This window comes from Spea bombifrons, chromosome 1, assembly GCF_027358695.1.
Source record: "Spea bombifrons isolate aSpeBom1 chromosome 1, aSpeBom1.2.pri, whole genome shotgun sequence".
Classification (NCBI taxonomy): domain Eukaryota; kingdom Metazoa; phylum Chordata; class Amphibia; order Anura; family Pelobatidae; genus Spea; species Spea bombifrons.
Genome location: NC_071087.1, coordinates 103,420,853 through 103,438,081, shown reverse-complemented (window position 1 = coordinate 103,438,081; position 17,229 = coordinate 103,420,853). Strand labels below are relative to the sequence as shown.

At 39.8% G+C, this 17,229-nt stretch overlaps 1 protein-coding gene across 4 annotated transcripts in view; it reads left to right on the top strand.

Annotated features, from left to right (window-relative positions):
- Positions 1–4,072: 4,072 nt before the first annotated feature.
- TLE1 (TLE family member 1, transcriptional corepressor) overlaps positions 4,073–17,229 on the top strand; it is a 35,056-nt gene continuing 21,899 nt past the window's right edge. For all 4 annotated transcript variants that reach the window (XM_053466999.1, XM_053466992.1, XM_053466984.1 and 1 more), the window contains exons 1-4: positions 4,073–4,994; positions 6,494–6,594; positions 8,370–8,433; positions 8,530–8,574. In XM_053466999.1, the coding sequence (XP_053322974.1) occupies positions 4,971–4,994; positions 6,494–6,594; positions 8,370–8,433; positions 8,530–8,574 (234 nt within the window). In that variant the 5' untranslated portion in view covers positions 4,073–4,970. The remainder of the gene's footprint in view (positions 4,995–6,493; positions 6,595–8,369; positions 8,434–8,529; positions 8,575–17,229) is intronic.

The following is a 17,229-nucleotide window of genomic DNA, read 5'->3' as shown; positions in this document are numbered from 1 at the left end:
CAAATGAGCATAACAGAACTAGTAAAGAAGCAGTGTCTCTGTTTCCATGATATATGTATAGATTTCTGTGGTATGTGGGCATTCACTTTAAAACTTCCTTACAGCTGTGCTCGGTGGTCTCCATGGCTTTGTCAGTGGTCCCCTGCCTGTTTCCTTAAATAAGATTCCTGGGGGCGAAACTCAGTGGGGCTTTCCAAACCAACACTGAATTGTGATGTCCAGACTGTACAAACGAAATGTAGCTATATTACTGTGCAGCCAAAGGCCTTAACTGACACTGGTGTTTGTGTGTAATATATATATTATATATATATATATATATATATATATATATATATATATATATATATATAGTTTTAGTAAAGCTCAAAACTACCATCACTTGCATCAGAGTGGAGCAGTTGCTGGGGACAGAATATGGGACCCATACAAACTTTTGTTGGTTGGATTTAAAAGGTACTTTTATGTCAAATGAAATCAAAAGCAAACAGCTTTGTTCCATGGCTGCTTGTCATGTGCACTGATAGTACCAGGTAAATCATTAGGTAGTAACAGTGAGATGCAAATCTCAATTAACTCTTCTTTCTCCCTCTCCAGTTTGACAAACTCATACATACATTTTTTTAAAATCACTCTCTGGTCACATAAGATCAGAGCTGGACTGGGGATTACAAGGTGTCCCTGGCACTTTAAGGCCAGCAGCCATCTGATGACGTAAGTGTGACAAACAGCTGGTTATGTGTGGCCACGCGTTTATGTTATTTTGGTTATGTAGCATGCGACCGGGCATATCCAGCCAGCGGAACACCCAATCTGCTGGTGGAGTGGCAGATCTGGGGAGCGTGGGATGTTGTCGGCCAACAGCTCATTGGGCATTTGCCGGTGTGCCTGATAGCTGTTCCGGCCTGCTTACGATCAACACACTGAGGTTATTAACTTAACAGAGAATGTAAATGAGTTGCTTTGATGAATAGCGTGCAATTGCACATGCTCCCTTAAACCATGTTTCCTGTACACATAGTAACAGCATATAATGTAACATTATTGTCAAAACAAAAACAAGATATTATTCAATAATGAACCTGTTATACCAGTAATTCTGTGATGATGCCCATACAGAGACTGGGAACACGTAATTCTTTATATTTGCAACCTACCATTCATTTGATCAACAAGCTCAATAGACTCTTTCAAGAAAAAGTAATGGCATTCCCTTTTGAAGGAAAATATTATTATGTAATCTATCTTCTATAATTCTTTAAAATGAAACAGATGTCTCAGACACAATAGAACGGGCACGTCATATCCCATGCAATACAATACGTATTTATCTTTATAGGCCGGCCATGTTGTCTTTTTTTTTTTTTTTCTGTTGACACCTGGAAATGTTTTACATTGTAGTTATGTGAACTGTAGATCTCCCCTAGGGAGTAATAGACGGAAAAAAAAAAAGAAAAAAGAAAAAAAAGGAGGAAATGTGTCATTTGATAAGAAATTGGCGCTCACGGGAGAAAATTCTTCTAAAATAAACACAATGCAAATCTTTAACCTATTTGATAAAGCAACTGGTCTACGGGGTGCAAAGACTCTTTGTGCTGTTTTGTTTACACAGTCTTTTAGCACACACTAAAACCTTGCCAATGTCACATGTTGTTGCGATGATAGGAAAGGCTGTTCAGGAAAATGGCTAGCTATAAACACAGGGCACCAACTTTACATATTGCAAATAATCAAGGCACAAAGAGCGTGCTTATTATTTTCCTTGTTATGTCTAGTGGCCCTAGGTTCCTGTGAACAATTAAGAACGCTCTGGCTGTAGGCACTGAAGGCCTTAAGACTAACAGAAGGCCTCTAAAGCCAGCACGCTCATTAATCACTATATTATTCCTGGTTCTAGGGGGGATTAGTACCATTAGAAGATAAATATGTTTTAATTAAAATTTAACTCTTTAGTATTATGCTTTGCTCATGCCGGATTTCAGTCATAATTAACCCCCTCAAATGCTGTCAGGAAGAATTTGTGTTTCCAGGCTTCTAAAATATTTAGGCCCCCGAATGGGGGTTGGGGTGTAGATGTGGGAAGAGGTTTGAGCTGTCTTGGCCTTGCTATAGTGTATGGAATATATATATATATATATATATATATATATATATATATATATATATATATATATATATTGCACAAGCTCGGGGTCACTTAGGAATTCCTTGTTTTTTTGGGGGGAGGCAAATTTTGTCTGCTGTAAATGACTATTTTAGCTGGAAGCGGTTGTTTTGTAATGGAATAACTTCATAGTGGTACAGAGGCCTTTTATCAGCAGCCATCACTCGTGTGTTCCAATGGCATGTTGTGTTCGCTAATCCAAGTTTAAATTCAAAAGGCTAATTGATCATTTGGAAACCCTTTTCAATTATGTTACACAGCTAGTGACCCCAAACTTTGAACATTAATATATATACACACACAGTATTTATATATAATTGTAAAAGTGGGATACACATATATGTACCAGTGTCAGACTCCTGAGGACAAAAAAATGTAATTTGTGTATCCATGGTTCTAAAATATTATATACCGTATAACACATAAATATGTAATTGGGTACTAAATGAATGTGCTCCAAATTTGGGGTGTACATATATACCTGTACCAAAATATGAGCTTGGCTACCATGAGTGTGTGTGATAGATTATATATATATTATATATATATATATATATATATATATATATATATATATATATATATATATATATAGATAGATATATAGTATACATACATAGTTACATTTCGTATCCAGGATACTAAAACATTTAGACCTTGAGTGTCTGGGCCTGGCTGTAGCACGTGTAATATATATATAATTACACGTAATATATATATATATATATATATATATATATACACACACACATACATCTCAAACATACATGCTACATGCATGCGTGTATTATTCTAAATAAATGCGCTTTGTTCAAAGGCCTTCCTCACTAGTGATTTAAAAGCACACTAACTGCATCCTGCACGCCACATTTCATCTCAGATCGTTAGAATAATTGCAAGATGTATATATCTTGCACAAATCTACATCACCATTTGGCACAGGGTTCCACGGCAGTCTATTTGCTTGAATGGGCTTTATACAGCTCCTCAAGCTATTTATCACGTGGACCCACAGATGGATGAGACGGTACAAAATAAGATCATTCCGCCGTGTGATATAAACGCACAAAAAAGGAAATTACAAGGGAAAAAAAAATAAGATGACATATTTTAAATATTATTTATCTTTTTTTGCAGCAACTACTTCAATTAACACGCAAGTTATGTGGTGTGGGGTACACAAAACTCCCTTCTCATTTATTTATAAATAATAAGCACAAAGAATAGACTGGAAAGCTTGCAATCTATTACATTTCAGTTAGCCAATAGAGGTATCATCTTCATCTATTTATAAGCACGTACCGTGCTATCCACATAAATACTCTCATAAATCCACGCGCGAATATTTCAGCATTATAAACACACACACGCTGCTTGACGCTCTTTGCCCCCACGTTACTTTGATTGACAGCCGAGCAGCTACTTCTCCACGCCACCGCCCTTCCCACTCAGCCCCACCTCTTCTTTCAGTTCATTGGTTCGCCGTAGTGCTCCGAAACCAGGGTTGCAAGCTTCACCCAGGAACGACATGGGGAAAGATACCATTGGCTAGAGTCAGGTTGTAAACGTCACAACCCCACGTTGGGTCCTCGGGACGCCCATTGGCTGCAACGCGTCTAGCCCTTGCGCTCTCTGGGAGGGGCCGAGTTCTGGTTAGCTGGAGGAGTGTGAAACCGCGTGTTAATGTAACCAGTTGTGGAGAGGCGAGGGCGGCCTGAGACTGTACGTCCCGTGTCCCTGTTCCAGCCGCTTCGCATCGTGCGCTTCCTCGGAGTGGATACCGTGCGTTCTACTTTCTTCTTCGGCTCTACGTCGGGTTCTACGTCGTCCCTCCTTGCGACTGAGGACCTCTCTTCTGAGCAGCTCGTCCCGCTGTCGTCTCCCGACTTGACTATACATCAGAGATCAGCTGGCCCTCCAGTGGTGCTTCTTATTATATATATTATGGTGGGGGGCTTCTTGTGATTTAAGGAACTTACTCCTTTTATTTCGAGGGGTTGATTGGCGATCTTTCACACCCCCCTCTTGGCTCCATTGATCTTCCCAGCACTTTGTTCCTGTCCCTCTCCCGGGGAAGGTGGGGGAGGAGCAGGAGCTGCTAATTAGCCATCGGAACTAAGGGCTGTTATTGTGTTTGCTTCCCAGTGGCAGCTCAGGATCTCTGGTTTCCCATAGCCTCCCCTCCATCTGGATGTTTACGGATCACTTCTAACCCTACCCCGGGGCTGCACCCTGCTCAGTTTGCCCCCCCCCCTCTCCCTTTCATCCTGTGTGATCAACTTACACCCCAGCCGACCATGAGCCCCACGGGCTGTTGATCAAACCTACCCCCTCACTACTTGCATAAGGAGGTTCGGTACCCTCATCTTCTGCATGTCCCTTGTGTTAACGTGTCGGATCTGCCTTCTGTGTGCATCGCAGCTTTCTGGATCGGAATCCCTCCCACCTGCCGCAACTTACCAGGAAAAAGCAAAAGTTTGCTGAAAAGTCAGCCTTTTACGGTGTGAAAGAAAAAGGAGTCGGTACAGTGCTATACGACCGGGGGGAGGAAGCCACAAACCCCCATGGTACTGTGAAGCAGCCTCTTGTTCTCAGTAGACAAAGGAAGCTGAAGAAGAAAGGAGGAGGCAGTGGCAGGATGCTGGGCGGCTCTGCGTAGTGTGTCTGGTTACTTATACCCCCCGCCGAGTGGGATATAAATCTATACATCCATACTGTAATACCCCCTCCTTCCCTGTCATTGGGGGGTCTCTGGAAGTCTTCGAGAATTGAGCTGCAAAGGGGCAAAGCGGCGGCTGGGAGAGCCATGTTCCCCCAGAGCAGACACCCGGTGAGTTACTGAGTTTTGCATGCTAAGAACATTCATTACATGTACATGTGTGACGCCGCAGTACGTATTGCTAACAGACTGGCCTTGGGATGTATACAGAGACTGTATATGATCTCTATAGGCGCATCTGATAGATATGCGGGGGGGGGGGTCCTCTTTGTGCACCAGAGGCCTGGATGAGGGGTATGTGAGCCATTTTGCCCCCAGCCAGTGGCTCACATAAATCTCATGCCCACATGTCTGCCATCTGCTATGTCTTCTAAAGTTGCGGGGAGGAGGGAACCCTTTAAAGTCTTAACACCTTTTGTTACTCGGCGTCTGGTTTCCCATCGACTAACATGGATCCTCCATGTGCTTTCTATGTGTTTAGTATGTTTTGTGAAGTAAACACGGATGACTTGTATTATTATTTGCATTTTTCCCCCCTTAGCTGTCTTCAGTGTGTGCAATGACTAGGCCAGGACCACACGTGGGGAGTTCACAGCCCCATGTCTGCGTGCTGCCCCCTAGGAAGCGCTTTCACACGGATACTAAAAGATGCCGGGCCTACTGCCTCCTTCAGAAATAAATCTTGAACTTTCTCATAAGGCACAGACTAATTGTCTAATCCCATAAGGCCCGGCACCATTACATACACTTTACGGCAATTACCAGTGGGCGCGCTTTATCCATCATTAGAAACCGCGCCAGGCCTCCGTTTCAGTGGTAACCTGTTACGCGAGGTCTAAAGCCGTGTCACAAGGCTTCCGGCCGCACACAAGCCTCATTAGTTTCGCTTTTTGTAGTTTAACGTACAGTGTGGTATTTTACGTTTAGGTTAAATTCCAGTTAGTCACTTCCTTAATGGTTACCAGGAAAATGGCATTTGTCGGCTACATATCATACCCTTTCAGTGGGATATATCCGTTATAAAAGCTTCAAAGATTGCTTTGTGGTGGATATATATATATTTATACTTAAGGTTAATAATATATAATTACTAGATAATGTGATGTATATTATATATATATATCTCTATCACATGGTTAATTTATGATCCTTGCTACACATAATTACTTTTGCAGTTCCAGAAGTGAGACGTGTCACACAGCATTGATGTGATGTAATGTTTATTGGGCTGCGAGGTCTATTTATAGCGTTACAAGTGAGGTCTGCAGGGGTGTTTTTTTTTTTTTTAAGCAAGAGTTAGTTATTGTTCTTGGAAGGCCTCATTATCTGCCTGTGTCGGTGATGTTTAAGCTTACTTGAAGTGAAAACAATACTTGTCACACCTGTTCCTGCCCCATAACTTAAAGAAAGCAGTCGTGCCCCCCCCTTTTTATGGGACCTAATGTGTTAATCAGCAGCCCTGTTTTGCTTGGCTAGTCAAATGGAAACATATCTTAATTGGCTTCAATTAACCCAATGTGGGCATAAGTCTTCAGGGTATTATGTCTCTATTGCCTTATGTCGTTGATGCTGTATTGAGTTTTTTTATTTATTTATTTTTGGTCCTTCAGACGCCGCATCAGGCCGCAGGCCAACAATTTAAATTTACCATCCCGGAGTCCTTGGACCGGATCAAAGAGGAATTTCAGTTTCTGCAAGCTCAGTATCACAGGTGAGTGTTAGTAAATAATTCCTTCCTCTAGTTCTTGGGAAAGATGCCCCTTTTTATGGTGAAAGCTGAATGTAGGAAGATTGAGCATATTGGCTGCTACTGTGGTACATGGAGGAGCGGTGGACTTTTTTGGCATTTGAAGGCTATTCCTGTTCCGTTTACATATTCTTAGCCAAATAATTGCACATAATTACTCCTCTTGCGATTTGTTGGGGTATTTGTACTTTAAGCTTTAATTTTCTCTAGGTTTGAAGTGCTCATAGATTAACGGTTTGGGTATATTAGATCCACCCTCTGCTTGGTCCTTGAGCATTACACAGCCTTCCTTTCCCTTTTATAACCAACTCTAATGTTAGATCAGGTTGAATATCTCTTTTATGAAACCTCCTTTGATGGTTTATCAAAGTAGCATAAGTGTGATTCTGCTTTCCTCTGTATTACTGTCTGACCCGAGCACTGAGCCAACATTGTTTGTTGCGCTCTTCTATTGTAAGTATTGTGGTGGTCTTTGTATATTGATTCCCAAGGACACCGGTAGTACTTTGCATAGATTATCCTGCGGCAGTACTTGTCTGTGCTGAACCTTTTATGAACGCAATGGTAATAAATAAGTTTAAAAGTTAAGGCCTCAGGTAACCTAGTGAGCGTCTCCTATATTAGTCTCATAGAAATGTTTTGGTTTTTTTTTCCCCAAAAATATATATTCTGATTTCCGTAAAAATGCTCAGCCTGCCCACTGTTGCTGATTTACGGTCAATTTTTCCGGCTCTATAGGTTGGTTTAAATTGGCAGCTGTAATACTGCGTGTCTCCAGTAGGTGGTGTTGCCAGTCAGTTTAGTTGTCCACCCCTTTTTGTATGGTGTTTCAAGGATAGTTTGCCCCCATTCAAATGAACTATTTTTTTTCCTTCTTCCCTTGTATGTGTTTTCAGCCTGCCTGAGAACTGTCAATATTTACTCTTCATTTTGTAACAAAATCTTGAGTTGAAAACACCAGATGAGTCAAAGCTGTTTGCCCACAGGAGCCTGCTTTGCAGTAATAAGACTTTGTTTAAATAGTAAATTAGTTACTGTTTGTGAAACCGCCTGACACAGATGCAGGCTGTAATTATTGAAGCCAATATGGTGGCGTAAAGCATCGGTCATTAGGAAGGATCATGGCTTCCCCTCTTGAAGTTCTAGGATTTGCTGTAAGGTCACCATATTCAGCTAAACATATAAACCGTGCATTAAGTAGATCCCCACCTAGGTTTCCCAGCTGAAACTCTAGAAGTTTCACAAGCCCTGCTTAATATAGTAAATCTAAATAGGCTTGCATGACTTGCATAACAGGCATTTGTCTTTAATGGTCTAAATAATTGTGCACAATGTAAATACTCAGAGTAAACGGCTTATTAAACAGTAAAGGTGTATACAGACGTTGTCCCTCTGTGCATAAGTCTTTGTTATTTATATACTGTGATGGGTAAGAGCTTCGCTTCTCCTCCCTTCCTCCAGGCCCCTCCCCTTCTGTCTACACCACATGTCAACAATGAGATTGTGTACTTATGCTGTCTTTCTGGTTTGGGCTCTTGTGTACCTTATCAGCGATAATGGGCATAAGAGACCTAATTTAAGAGCCCTTGTTTGCTTCGTCTACAAAGTACATCCTAGATTGCAGGTCTAACCTTCAGCTGAGACTTTTGTTGTCCTTCCTAATTGTGTGTTTAAGAGTTATCAAACAAGCAACGCGATCGGCTCGTCACAAAGCGTCTCTTGGCTTTTGTTTTTTTCAGCCTTAAATTGGAATGTGAAAAATTGGCAAGCGAAAAGACCGAGATGCAAAGGCACTATGTCATGGTACGTATGGTTATTGCCCGTGTCTGTCACGTTTTTGTTTGTTTTGCCATGTGGGGTGTACGCAGGTTAACCATAAACCTGTTTTCTCTTCTGCAGTATTATGAGATGTCCTATGGGCTGAATATTGAAATGCACAAACAGGTATGTGTAATGCAACTTTGAAGAATCTTTCTTATTCAATAGTTTGCTCTGATTTTGATATATGTTGGAGGATGAGTTCAGCCACTAATAGAGAATGTAACTTGTTTAGGTGACTGCTGGCTAGATGTTGATCTTACATTTTGTCTGCTATATCCTCTATGCTGGGTCATTTTGTAATTGTAAACATTGGTGCTTGCAAATCACATTTAAGGTTGGTCCTTCTTGGAAAGGTACCTTCAGAAATGTCTTATGCCAAGTACCAAAGGAATTGTTTTCATGGAAACATAGAATTTGATGGCAGATAAGGACTGTTCCCGCTGTAAAGACTGATCCTAAATAAGTCCTTGGTCTTGTAGTAGATTCAGCCCGTGCGTGTTTTAATTTCTTTACTATATTAGGCTTTACCACTTCTGCAGCGACACTGTTTCCACATATGTACCAAAAACACTATAGTTCTTTATCTCTATTCTGGGTTTTGCTGTGTACCTGTAGGGACTATGGTTTTCCACAACTGCTCAACTTGAAGCGAGATTGTGGGCTTTGCACAATCCTATAAAATTCTCACTTACACTTGCTATAATGGTGAATAAAGTGCATTGAACTGGAAAGAGGCACTGAGGGCCTCATGAGAGGAGAACAGCTAAATGATTGTTCAACCCAAAGGACCCTCAATTGAGCATGCATTGTCTGCCAAAGAAAACATTAATGGCAGGGTGTAAGTATTCAGCAGATATGCTGACGCTCACTTTTTCATCAAGATGACGGAACAATAAGTCTTTAAGAAATCGATTGCCTCTTAAAAAAGATTATCATTAGATAAAGTTGCACAGTTGGACACATTTCAAAGTGCAACGATACACTTTTTGCTTGATGTATATGTGCTATTCCAGCTAAAATTCTTGTTTCATTAAATTAAAGAGCATGGCTGACCGGCCAGGGCGCAGCGAAGAAATTGATTAGTTCAGGCTTCGGGACCGGAGTATAATCAAAGACCTTTAGCAAGCGATTGTGTGAGGAGCTGCATTTCTTTGGGGATTTTCTATGCTTATGTGTGGCTTTAGTACAGGCATTAACATTCACATCGGTGATTGCAAATGTTCTCATGAAAGGCACTTTGTGTTGCTGGAGATCACTAGGGTCACTTTTTTTTTTTTTCCCCCCTTCTTTCTTGGCCCTGTAGTGTTGTGCAATCAGTGACTCTTCTTGTTTGCAACCCTTGTTTCGTTATAGAAATGTAACTATTTATTTTTGATATATATATATATATATATTACACATGCATGCAAAATTGTGTGCTTTATGTGAAAGAATACATCTTTTGCAAAGTAGGCTTTTTTTTATTTTTGTATTCTGTTCAAATATAAATTTGTTCGCTTTTTTTTTCTTTAAATACCCAACCAGAATATTACTCTGGTTCTAGCTATTAATATTTCGAAGAAAGCATTTTGATGCTGGTAATCATAATTCTTAATAAAAACTGGTGACGTTTGACCCCGGGGTGCAGGCAGGCTCAAATTGATGCTTTTTGCTGACTGATCACCAGCATGGCCTAAGTGCTCATTATGTTGTAGAAAGGGCCTTTGGAGCTCTCATTATGTTTGACAGGAATTCTCTCTGGGGGAAAACTGGGCATTAGCTCGACTCTTGACAGGCTGAAATTATTTGTGCTTTATGGCTTATAACCAAATAGCGGCAAGGCATCATCTGGGGACACAAAAAATGTCATTTCTGACAACGTCTTTGTTACCGAAAGATAGGCGGAGGGGGCAGGGGTGGTTTCCGTACAGGCAACGTTAATAATTTTAGGGCCTGTCTGTTATATGGGTGCCGCACGTGTGTTCTTAGAACATTTTCCACCCTTTTTTTTTTTCTCATTTAAATTGTTTTACATGCTGGAAATGGGGTGAAAAAAAACATGTCTTCACTTTACAACCGTGGGTTTTTCCTTTCACCTCTAGTCTTCAGATTTCTTTTAACTACTCTTTGAAATGTCTGTAGGAGAAAGTCTTGTATAGTAGCTGTAAACCACCAGCCCACCTCGGCGCTAAAGTTGAGAAATTTTTGGTCTCGATGAAGTATACTTTATGTATTGTGTGTATGTATGTATATGTATACACACACACACACACACACACACACACACACACACACACACACACACACAATATATTTCACGCTAAACTTGAGCTTAGATCATGCTCTTGTTTCCGTTATACTTTAAGTACAGAGCTCTACATTTCAGAAAGGTCTTCGGTTTCCTCAAACTTTCATTTCACATCACTGATTTATTTTGATAGCCAAGCAAGTGGAACTAATAACAGAACGTATTTATCTTTGTTTTGGAGCGTTAGGTGGTGGGAAAGTGTGGTCGTACACAGTTGGCTTATTTGTATGTCATTGCAGTTGTTCAGTCAGAGGCTTTCTTCTTTTTTTTTTCCTGTCCTTCTGGCACCAAAACGGGCACCAATAAGTTGTGGTCATTGAAATGTATAGTTCTTTAAAAAGGCCGTTTAACATAGGAATTGTATTTGATGAACATGAAACTCAGACACTATAAACTACGTTGTGTGGTTGTTCCTCCCCAGTATAACACAGACATTCACAGCGTAGGACTATATAGATTTAAGGGTACGAGGCAACGTATTCTTTATCCCTTGATGTTGAGTAGCCTTTTGGTGCAGTTGAGGGTGACGGACTGTTGCTAGAGGGGAAAAGATTAAGATAAAGTCAGTTCAAAAGGCGGATAGCCAGCGTATTGACAAGCACCGGTGTGATAGGGGAAAATGCATTAGGCAGGCCGCCATTGAGTTTTTCAGTAAATAGATTAAATAACAGGAATGGGTTGCCAATACTGCTTGTTTAGCAGTTTGCAAGGGCATTGCCTGTATGGATTTTTGAATTAGAACAGAGGGAATGTTCTTCTATTTCACAGGAAAATTAACAAAACAGGTCTTGTTTGTGACTGCTGGATTCCTTTTAAAGAAACCACTCACTTTAAACTGCTAACCTGAGATTTTAGTTTTCATTGATCCAGTATCTTCTAAAGGAAACATTGGAATTCATTTAGTAAAGCAGACAATTCTTGGGCTTAGATATTTAAATCACGTAATAGTAAATATTACATAGGAAGAACGTTATTGAAAGTTGTGCAGCCAATGTAGTTTTTTTTCTTAATGCTACCAAATTTTATATATTTTGTGATTCGATTAGTAAAATTGGTTTGTTTCCCTCGTACAGACCACCCTTGAGGACATGACATGACAGTAATGTTTAGAAGATTTCTAGGCCCATTAATTCATTAGATGAAACTGATGCCAAACAAAGTTTTTCATTGATAACTTCTACATTTCAGCCTGGATTTGTTCCAAACCATTAGTATTCTGCACATTGCTATTCTCGGTAGAAGTTTGTCTTTAGTTACCTTCAAGTCTTAGAACCTTTTTTTTGGTGGTTTTTTATTTGCTCTCATTGTCCAAACGACGTGTCACCATAAGTGGGGTTTGGGAGATAAAACCTATGAGAAGAATTCTAGGAATACATTGGGAATTATTCCTGGATGAAATAATCATTGCGTGTCTGTTCAACTGAACATGTGTGGAAAAATAAGCACTTGAAGGAAAGTATTGCAAGATGACCCTGTTCTTTGACTTAGGGAAACTGTAAGTCTGTTTTATGGAATAACTAAATTACCTTTAAAATGGTGATGATTCTCCCTATTACATAAAATGTCCATTCTATCTTTCACAATTTGATGTAAAAAAAGCTGTTAAATGGATTGACAGCTTGATTTAATAACCAAACACCGATGACCTCTTCCTAGGTAAATAAAGTTGTTATCTTCTTGTAGTGAAGAATGACTTATTCCCCTAGGAGAACAATTTTTGCAAATGTATGGGAAAAGTGCTTTATAATTGTCCCAACAATAGATCTAGTTTCTCTCTCAGACCAAAGCCTTGCCGCTGGAAACATTTTACAAGTAGTGGTGAGATAATTTGTGACGTTCCTGTGAACTATACATTATTCAGGTCTAGCTCATTCCTTCTTCAGGGAATAGTTTGCAATTTCTGTTCCATTCTTCACATGTCCTATTTAAAAGGCATGTTGGGCTCTATTGTTCATATCTGTCTACAGACAGGTCCTTCAGATAGGCACTTTGTCTTGACATGTAGGCCAAAAGGTTTACAGTATAAATATGTGAAGCTGTCAACACTCCAAACCGGTGCAAAGTTATCGCTAATTATCCAGCTGATGACATTGAGTGCTGGATACCTTTTTGTTGACCAATACTCCATAAAGCCATCTTAAAACATGACCTAACCACTGAGATTTATTTTTTCCACGCTGGCTCCCTTTGCCAGCACAGTTGTATACATTTAACCTTTATTATAATTCTGCTATAGATGTAACCCATATATTTCCCTGCAGGAATACTGAAATAAATCCTGTAGACATGTGGCAGAAGGGGAAATCGCATATATATGTTATAAATAAAACTTTAGATTTACTAACATAATACATGACGCCCACCGACTTGACCTCGTTTACCCCGCATTAAGTGCTGGAAAGTGCAGTTAACTGTGCAGGGCTGTTTCCGGTTAAATACTGGCTAAAACAAGTCTTCTGTGTTAATAGCATTTATAAAGCACCACCGTATCCCGAAACACTGCGCAGCTAAATGAGATTTGTAGTACAGTGAAATAAAATGTAATAGACCGTTCGAGTTCTCTTGTCTGTGTACTTTTGATGTTTCACAGGCTCAGCAGACACTCAAGGGTTATCAACTTTCAAACCATAGTTGAAAGTTCTGACATGCTAAAGATGTACAAGCCCAAAAGCTCTTAAGATCCTGACAAGAGCATTATACCTGCCAATTGGCTTTGTGTCAGCACCATTTACAGCGGCGAGTGAACCCGACAGCTATTTACGGTGTCTGCTCAATAAGCGTCTACAAGCTGTTTCAATGTGTGTTTGAGAAACTTTGGAATTAAAATGATAAAACGTTGAGCCAATTAACTTTTCTAAGTTGGTTATGATCCAAGTGCTGAATTTCTTAACGTTTCCTTTTCTCGTTCTTGCCATGAACTTAGTTTTCCCAAAGTAAATGACATTTCTCAAGTGTTTGCTTGAGCTTTGGAGTAGCCTAAAATAAAGGGGAAAAAATATGTATTTTTTTTTCCTTACATGAAAATGATATGCAGGTATGTTCCGCAATATTTAATTAAAAGGGACCAGTACATGAATCTAGCCTGAGTCATTTCAGGTTTCAGTAGATGTGGACACCTTTCCTTTCTTGGCGAGAGTGAAGGACATATTGGTTCGTTGGGGCTATTGGTGTCTCCTTTAATGTTTTGAGGGCATTAGATGGGTTTACCCACTGGCCAGTATTAGTTTTCAAGACACTATATCCAAATGCCGCTATGTTCTCATGCATTAAACCGAAGTTTAAAATATTTGTAACATGGACAGGTTTTAAATCCCCCAGACCTCTTGCAGGAAGTATTGAGCACATAGATTTTGGCTGGAATATAGTGGAATCTATCAGAGTTCACAAAAGGAGAAACAAATGGTATGTAGAGAAGGCTTAATTTAAGAAGATAACGGGTTCCTAATCCCAAACGCTCTTTGAAAGCCATCCTCTGCAGTTTGTCATATCCTGGTTAATATGGCACTAAAGAGGAGATGAATGTGCCTACTTTTCTAAGCCTTTTACTCGGGAGGCCTGTAAATTTGATTGGCTGCTACAATTCTAGCAGAATCATTCGATTTGAGAGCAATAGAGAGATAAGATATCCAATTACCCAAATGATTTGCAGGGTTAGCCAACGTTGTCATGGAGACACGGTTTGGAACAAATTAAATTTTGAGCAATAAAATAATTCTAAAGCTCATCTGGGAGCAGAGAAATTTGGCAGTGGCATATACCTGAATTGATTCTTCGCTTGACACGCTGTCTGACATTGATATACTGCAGAGACCTTGGTTTCTGAATCAATCACCTTTTATTTTTAATGCATTGTTCTTCTCCAATTTGCTCTTGCGTCTTTATTTCAAGATGCTATCCTATTTTGCATTCCGGATTTCAGTTTTAAAATTTGCAGTGTGTTTTTTGTTTTGTTCAATTAAGGTTAAGCAATTGGTAATAGGAAGCCTTAGTGTAAGTGCTGTAAATATGAAAACAGCCTGTCACTTTGCCTTAATTAGCTCTGTCTCCGTATATTTCCCACTACCTCGGATGCACGTAATGTATGTGTATTTAGCTCTATGGAAATATTGTGTTAATTGATGGGAAGCCTTTTGAATATTTATTATTGTGGTTACTCTCTTTAACCAATCAATTAATGGATTCCTGGTTTACATAATGAGTGCCAGACATTTAAGAGGAGCACTGTGGATTTTAAAAGCAGGATTGCTCAATATTCTGACCGGCATCCCCCTTTCTTCTTTTTTTTAAGCCCCCTCCCCCTCCCCATATGTCTGCTGTTAGACAGATGGAGATGAAAATTGCTCTAAGGTCAATAAGCCATTTGCAGCATTCTCACTGCCTTCGATTTAGTTTGTTTCTTTTTTTTTTTTCTGGGTTTTTTTTTTTCTCCCCCACATCCGCCACACAGATTATCTCAAATGATTCAGTAATGACGAAAAGTGCAACACTGACCTTTTTATTCCTTTGTGGTTTCCAATGTAATAGTATAGATGGCAGAAAGTCCATTTTTTTTTTCTAGGAAATTTGCATTATTGAGCTGTCTATTAAAGGAACAAAACATGCACATCTAATACATGTGGATTTTACTATTGTGTAACTTGCATATAACGCACATATAATATAAGGATAAATCAAAGTCCTTTCATGCGATTCATATGTTCAGCAGGCAGTTGCAGGACATTATTGGTAACATATACAGAGAACTGTTCCCCTCCATGCTCCCGTATGTTCAGCATTCCAAGGACTTTCTGAATAGCAAGAAAGTAAAACTACCCTGACGGGGGAACTTATTACTAGTGTCAGATTAAAAATATGTTTTGAACAATGATGCTGTATTTTCAAAACCGCTTTGAACAATATCTTCAGACAGCTGTATATTGGTTGCTTTACGTGTTCTAGCTCTGGTATATTATCCTGGTCTATTAGACAAGCACCATGACTTGTTGTCATACTGCCTTATGGTAAACAATAAAATAGCTCTGTTTTAATCACACAGCCTGACACTCTAATGAAAGGATTTCATTATACAAGCAGGACCTCATTAGCACTGCTATAAAGAATCAGCTGAATGTGGTGTTTGAGAAGGGGAAGTCATCTAGAATATCACAACTGACAACAATGGCAACCACCAGGTCTGCAGATAAAGGGAGGTTATTGGAGCCAAAATAAACTATCGGAGAAGAAAACCTAGGTTTTTGAGGCACTAACCTACATAACTCGGAAAAGAAAACTAAGCTTTTCCATTTTAGGGATTAGTTACAAGAAAGTATGTTTTTCAGGGAGAGCCCCGAGACTTCTGTCACAACAGCTATTCTTTCTGTTGTGTGCAGTCCTGGTGATCTTCCATGAGCCAGGTAGGCCATTGAACGGGTAGTGATCTGGCCATTGGGCGAACTGAGTGTCAGTGGGCAGCTGGTGATCTCATGTGTGTTATCGGCCACAAGCCTTAAATCTTGGAAGTGAACGACCTTAAATCTCTCAGTAGCGTGAACTGCTGGATGTCAAAAACTCTTGCGTTGTTGTTGTAGTCCAAATGCCTTGTTGACATAAATTCAAATTTGCACACACAAGCTGTCAAACATTTGAGCCATTGTTTGTCAAGAACATCAGCCAAAAACGCCCATACAGACTTGCTTCCTGCTCTGTGCTTGGCTTTACAGAATGCACCAATGTTTGTTCCTGTTAATTTTAATGATGCTTCACATAGGATGGCAGCTCTTGAGTGGAGGGCACTGCACAAGCTTGTCATTTGCAAATAAACCCAGACCGTCTTTCAAGTAGCGAGAACCAATGACTGCAGATGCTTTGCCGCCCTTTGATAGGCTGAGTACTTGAGCCTGCTATTAAAAATGAACGCACTCGAGAGACTCAGCATTAAGAACATAAACAATTAAGGGCTCTTGAGATGCTTTGAGAGCTGCCATACAGATACAAGAGGCTTTTCCTGAGATTGTACGCTGTAGTTTGTATTGCCAAAAAAAAAAAATAATCCCGGACAATTATTGCTATGCTATCCGGCCATGACTGTTGCGACCATGGTTTTTTATTTTGTTTTGGATATGGCTGCTTTATATTCCATGATTGGACTACATCTGTACATAGTTACTCCATGTATGTTGTGGCATTCAGAACCTGAAGGGAAATCTGCCTCCTATGATTAGCTAATTTTTTTTTCTCCTTCCTTGATTTCAAAAGCTGAAAAGTCAGGGCAGCCAGTTAATAACGGCTTATGTTAATATGCATAATTGTAATTTATTGATCTGCCAAACTCCTCATTTATTCTAATCCTTATGTGCAGATACATGATAAAACTTTTTTCCTCTTAAGTTGCAAATAGACCCCCCCCCGGGAATGTTCCAGCTTCTCATTTAAACAGGCAGTAGAATCCCAATGCAATTTTCCTTAAGAGGTCATGGGAAATGGAGAATTAATTTGCCAAAAATGTCCTACTC